Consider the following 6,749-nt stretch of genomic DNA (forward strand, 5'->3'; position numbering starts at 1 on the left):
AAAAAATTCAGTTCAAATAAGTTTCATGGTGAATTACAGTAAAATACATTTTGAGAACAAACAGTTGGGCTTAACGTTTCCAATTAAGTTTTCGCAACCAGCTCTCATCGTCATAGTAAACACTATATTGCCTCCAGCTAAAATCACCACCGGTCACTATTTGACTCTTTATGTACGTATGAAGCTAGCCATTGGAGTGTATAATCAACAGACACGACGATGTCATTTGATATTTAGAGAAGATAGAAGCTGAGGGAGGTCGTGAGGTGAGATTGTTGGGTCAACAAACTAATCAATCTAATAGAAATTTCAAATTCAAATTATTCCTAAAGAGAAGTCAGTGTTTGAGTCATTGAGGGATGGCAGAACGTAGTAGGTATTGACATTTACTGCATCTTACAAATGTTCAACTCCACCAAGGTTGCTCAAATTTCACTTGAGAAAATTTCATTCAATGTATTATTGTTATAACTTATAACTATAATCACAACTGACATTTTTCTATCGAGTTGTCTCTTAGTAAATCATGAGCTAATTGATCTTTCTCCGATCATCCGCGTCTACAAAAACGGCCATGTTGAACGTATTCTCCGTTCACCTCACGTTCCTCCGTCACCGGAATATTCCACCACAGGCGACATCACCATTTCATCAAACCTAAAAAGCCAGAATCTTTCTCCCAAAGCTCTCAAATAATCAAAAGCTCCCAATCGTTGTGTATTTTCACGGCGGCGGGTTTCTGTGTTGGATCGACTTTCTCTTTCCTCTCCCAACGTTACCTGAACCTCTTAAGCTCTGAATCTACTGCTATTATCCTCTCTGTAGAACACCCACTTGCTCCAGAGCATCCTTTTCTGAAATTTACGAAGATTCTTGGAAAGTCCTTCAATTGGTTGTCTCTCATTCTGATGAAAACCCCAAAATGGAAAAAGAACCATGGTTAATCGACCATGGAGATTTTGATAAAATCTTCATCGGCGGCGACAGTGCCGGAGGAAACATAGCTAATAATGTAATTCTTAGAGCTGGGATTGAGGGATTGAACGGTGAAGTTAAAATCTTGGGTATGATTCTTTCGTTCCCATATTTTCTATCGTCAAGCGAAAACAGGGGAGATTGTTTGTTCAGTAAAATTTGGGGGTTTGTAAATCCATCAGCTGAGAATGGAATTGATGATCCAAGGATTGAAAAACCTTCAAGATTAGCAAAGTTGGGTTGTTTGAAGATTTTGGTGTGTATAGCAGAGAAAGATGAGCTGAGAAATTTGGGGATTTGTTATGCACAAGCCATGGAGAAAACTGGGAAATCAGTTGAGGTGATTGATGTTGAAGGAGAAGGACATTGTTTTCAGATTTTGAATCCTGAAAGTGACAGCCAAAAATGTGATTAATTATATTGCTAATTTCATCGAAGTGTGTTTATGTATTGAGGAAATTAAATGTAATAATATCTCCATTCAGATCGGAAAATAGAACAGATATGATCAAATTCAATGGGCGAAACATGTGGTTACGTTCCGTTCCTTCAATCAAAAGAAACTTTCATGTCTAGGATTAGTGTCGACTCATACTCCGAATTTTTTATGTGTACTTAACATTTACTCTTTGTAGTCGAGTGATTTAGACAAAAAAAAAAATGAGCTATATCGAAGAGAATAATGCAAAACCACGGGCTATACAAGCAAAATTTCCAACACCTCATTTTTTTTAATTTCAACTTCAAATCTAGATTTTTTTACTTGGAGCTTAGTTGTACGTACAACTTGATTAGGCAAAATCCTTGAGCAACTTGGTAATTCTTAGAGATCTAGCTTGTCGACCTAGATTTGAGCTACAACAAGTTGTTGTTATCATGTTGCTAGTACTTTGGATCTCTCGTATACTTTGTTACCCCAAATTAAAATGGACTAAACAACTATTTATTGGGAATTGATAGATTTCTTTTGGGTAAATCTAAGACTTTTTAAGTGAATCCAACACTTTTGCTTTAGTATAATTAGATTCATCAATTCTCGTGTATCTTGTTCATAGCATATATCGTTGAGGTTCATTAGTCACGTATAATTTTTTAGCTTGTTAGCTTGGGGTGAACTCCTTCAGCCACTATATTGTTGAACAATTTGTAAATATATAAACTTTAAGTTGGACCTAACTCAATCCAAAAGAACTAGCACAAATAGGAGCATTGTTCGCGATCAAAATCAAGTACCACTTAGCCCACACTGATATGAGACTCCAGCATGATCATGATTAAATGAAGGATTTATACACTCTTCTTTCAATTTAGTATATATTATTCGATAAACAACAATAATATATATGCGTCATTTTTTGAACTATAAAATATCGGCTCTAAATAGCAAAATTATAAGACATATTTGCCTCTTTTCTCCTCTCTTAAATAACAACGTACAATTGAACTGAAAGGTGACAAAGGAGATTTCTAAACTCAACACCAACTAAATAATTTCACACATTATGAACTTGAAAAGATTACAATATAATGCACCTACGTAACACAATAAGACAAAGTAGCTCAACAACACAAAATTCACGACATTTAAAATTATAATTTTCAAACAATCTGAAACGGAAGATAATTAAATGGCTAGCTAGTTGCAATATGTTGCAAATAACATTTTTATATTTTTTATTTCTACTAATCACTTGTTGTGAATAAACGAAGCATAATGCATCATCATATCTTTAGCTTTTTCACAATCAGGTTTATATATTTGAAACGAATGACCTACTTCTTCAAGTTCAATAACCTTCAGTTCTCCTTTCCATCCACTTTTCTTCACACCTTCAACGAATCGAATCAATGTTTCTCTAGAAATATACTCATCTCTCTCCGCGATACAAACCAAAAGTCTCGAGCAACCCAACACCGACAAACTAGGTGCATTTTTAGCAAGTGGATTAATCATTGGACTATCAATAGCAAATAATCCTTGTTCTAATGATGGACAAATGTTTATCCAAATCTTATAAGGTATACCCTCTTGATCGATATTTTCGATCAAGAAGTATGGAAAAGCAAGAATTGAACCACATATCCCCACACCACAATTTAAACTTTCTTTACCTGCTCTCATTGTCATAGTAAAAACTATATTACCACCAGCACTGTCTCCAACTAAGAAGAGTTTATCAAAATCACCATAGGTTTTTAACCACGGGTCATAATTGGTAAAAGTACTGGTCATAACAGAGTCGTCTTTGTTAGCATGAGAAGTGACCCATTGAAGTGCGGTCCAACCATCATTATAGATCGTTGACACGTCATTCTCTGGGGCTAACCTATAGTTTACGGATACGATAATGGTGTTCAACTGTGAAGCTAAGAGATTTACGTAACGATGAGTCCAATTGGTAAAGGGGGATTCGATAACTAGTCCTCCACCGTGGTAATAGACTAATATGGGGAGCTTTTGGTTGGGAGTAGTAGTGTTTTTTGGAAGATAGAGCCTAGCAAAGACGTCAGGCGAGATGGTAATGTCTTTAGAGGAAACGTTATCAGATGTCTGTGATGGCGGGAGATAGTATGTACCATGTACGTCATAAAAACGTTCAACTCGACCGTCTTTGTAGACTCGAAAGAAAGGATATACATCTTTAACAACATCATTGTTTTCCATGATGACCAAATAATTAGTGTTGAAGAGACTTATGAGAATTTGGATGTCAAACATTGAAGTCACCCTTTGTGATTTTATAGCTAGAGATATTTTTTAAAGTACATTATTGCTTGTTTTAGTAATTCGAATCTTTTTTTTTTTCTATAGTTGTTTATAGTTTTTTGTTTTTGTTTTGTAGTTATCAGACATCCAGAAAGATTATTATTTTTTTATTTAAATTGTAAAAGGGTAAAAAATTTCATTTTCTCGAAAATAAAATGAAAAAGTATTACTCAAAAATCTAATTAGTAGCTTAAAATGTATTAGAAATGGTTTTAAAATGTTTTTCGTTCACTATTGAATATTGATTGAATCGAATTTGCATTTGGGTCAAAATTTATTTAGCATATTAGAAATAATTTTAAAATGTCATACTTCCATTTATTAGATTAAAATGTCCTTAATCTATTAAAATGATTCGAATTTTCCCTTCTTGAGTGATTTTTAGTAGGTTAAAGAATATTTTTTATCTTATAAATGGGAGAGAGATTTTTTATTTTGAATAATTTGTAATATGTGAAAAAGCATTTTTGATATTCCTAAAAAATGTTTATGTTTATTTTTTATTTTCATTGCCCATAAAAAATCTCAAAAAACTTTTGAAAAGTGTGATCACTAGATTGAGCAATATTACCCTTAATATTCCTAATTATGCTTAATTTTTTTGGCGTGATAATTCGATCTTAGCTCATAACTTTCCAATTTTGTAAAGTGCCCAATTATTTTATCCCTGGAGCATGCAGTAGATAAAGGAATAGTCAAAATATTGTCAATATCACTTAATTAGCAAAAAAGGTTATTCAATTCATCCATCTTCCAAGTTTGGGATTCAACATTTGTAAGATCAACCATTTTTTAGAAGGTCTAAATTTTCAGGAGCAATAGTTTTATGAGGTTTAAAATTAATGGTATTATTTATAAATTTCATAATAAGATAGTAATCGCAGCACTGTTTGAGAGAGAAGTTTAGAAAAGAGAAAGAGAAAATTATATTAAATGAATTTGTGTTACATTGAATGTGGACATATTGCTAGTAGTCACTCACAATTGACTCTTATAACTAACTATACGACAACTCACTAATTTTAATAAACTCAGACTATTAGCTAACTAACAGACTTATACCGTCGTCAGCTAACTAATCAATCGTATAGATTGTCTTAATCATTTTCATATATCTAACATTTTCCAAGAATTCAATAGCTTAAATAATAAGAATATATTTGATCCTGTGGATAGATATAGGAAAAATTTTAAATACGTAAACAACACTTCAATCATTTCTAAAATAATAAAAAATATGAAATTATTATCCATCGAATATTATTGGCCTGCGTATCAAAACACCGGAGGGATGATATTGGAATTTGTGCCGGGGATCTACTTATATTAGCGATGAAATTTTCTTTTTATAAATAAATAACAAAAATTTCATGTTAATCTTATTCAACATCGAATTATTAAAAAAAATTATATTGCCCTCTATTAGCAAATAATTAATAACCGATGCAAAAAATTTTATAGATAAATAATAAAAAATTCATGCTAATTTCATATTTTCTTGTAGTGTTAATACATCACGCATTTTCTTAATTTAATATCATAACATTTAATTTATTTTTACTTTCTTACGTTTTAAGTTAAATCAAAATCAAAAAAATAAATTAAAACCGTAGAAAGTAACAGAAATTGAGAGGACACCTATCCATTTTAATACATATTACATTAATCATGATAATAATAAAAATATGGGGTTACTTTATTGTTTTCCTCTAATTCCAAAGTTTTATTTATTTATTTATAATTCATGAATTATTGCATTTGGTGAAACCGTTATATTTATATTTTAATCAAGATCAAATTGGCGCGCAGTTGATCATGTGTATAACGTAAAATACTAATTTATTGATGAGAGGATAACTCTCCATTTTATGTTGAGTATTTTAATTCAATTTAATGAATAAAATAATTTAATTTAATAAATAAAATAATTTAATTTAGTTATATTAGATTTTAAATATAATTGATATTATGTTCTTTTTATTTCTATCTCTATGAGGTAATGATAAGATCTGCATACATTTTATCATGTTCTAACTCCACTTGTGATATTTCACTTAATATATTATTGTTATTGTAAACTTATGATAAATTCAATGATTTAGAAAATATATTTTTAAAATGAGTATAATTATTAATGAAGATACAAGAACTAAATAATAAAATATTTATTGATTTTTAATATTAAAACAAAACGAGCATCAATATTTAGTATAACCAACTTTCAATAAATAAAATTGAACTAAAAGGAAATATAATACCAGAGAGATAATCTTAACATATAGCAAAATTATATTATTGGAGACGTATCAACAAATTGGCATCGCGTCTTAAGCATAATCTGTAAACTTCTTATATATAAAACTTACCTTTACTGTATATAGCTTCGGCCAAAATAGTTGTTACGATATCACACTTTATGGAGGATATTTTACCTCCTAAACTATTTTATAGTATATTTTTAACTCTTTAACTATTTAATAGTGTATTTTAAAAATATATATGTGCCCACGTGGACACATTACTATTTATAATTATGCAATATTTTTTATATCTACGTGGATATATATATATCTTTAAAATACACTTTAAATAGTGCATGGGGGTAAAAGGTCCATTTTAAAGCTTGGTATCCTAACAACAATTTCGATCAAAATTCGGATATATTTCAAAGACTCTTTTTAAAATTCTTATTTTGTAATAGTGCAATTGTATCAGAGTACTTCTTAACCGAAGTGAGTAATTAACGTAATAATGTGATCACTTATATTACTTTATGAAATTTACTATTAATTTATTGAAGAATTATAAACAAGATTTCCGTAACCATCTATCTAAAAAATAATAATTCAAAAAACATATTTTGACGATTTTTATTTATTCCATTGCCTTCATTTTCATTTTGTTTATTGGGGTGGAGATTGAAGTACCAAAGTTAATCTATTGTTGTGGTGTATCAACTATTCAAGTTCTAATACGATATTTCGTGATCTAAACACAGAGAACAATT

General features: G+C 30.4%; 1 protein-coding gene and 1 pseudogene across 1 annotated transcript; one reads left to right on the forward strand and one right to left on the reverse strand.

Moving 5' to 3' along the window:
- The first annotated feature begins 471 nt into the window (after nucleotides 1–471).
- Nucleotides 472–1,474, forward strand: LOC101254393 (2-hydroxyisoflavanone dehydratase-like; annotated as a pseudogene).
- Nucleotides 1,475–2,448: 974 nt separating this feature from the next.
- On the reverse strand, nucleotides 2,449–3,976 carry LOC101254700 (2-hydroxyisoflavanone dehydratase-like). The gene has a single exon (XM_004241104.5). The coding sequence runs from the start codon at nucleotides 3,692–3,694 to the stop codon at nucleotides 2,663–2,665; it is 1,032 nt and encodes a 343-aa protein (XP_004241152.2). The 5' UTR covers nucleotides 3,695–3,976; the 3' UTR covers nucleotides 2,449–2,662.
- Between the last annotated feature and the right edge of the window lie 2,773 nt (nucleotides 3,977–6,749).

This window comes from Solanum lycopersicum, chromosome 6 (assembly GCF_036512215.1).
Source record: "Solanum lycopersicum chromosome 6, SLM_r2.1".
Taxonomy (NCBI): domain Eukaryota; kingdom Viridiplantae; phylum Streptophyta; class Magnoliopsida; order Solanales; family Solanaceae; genus Solanum; species Solanum lycopersicum.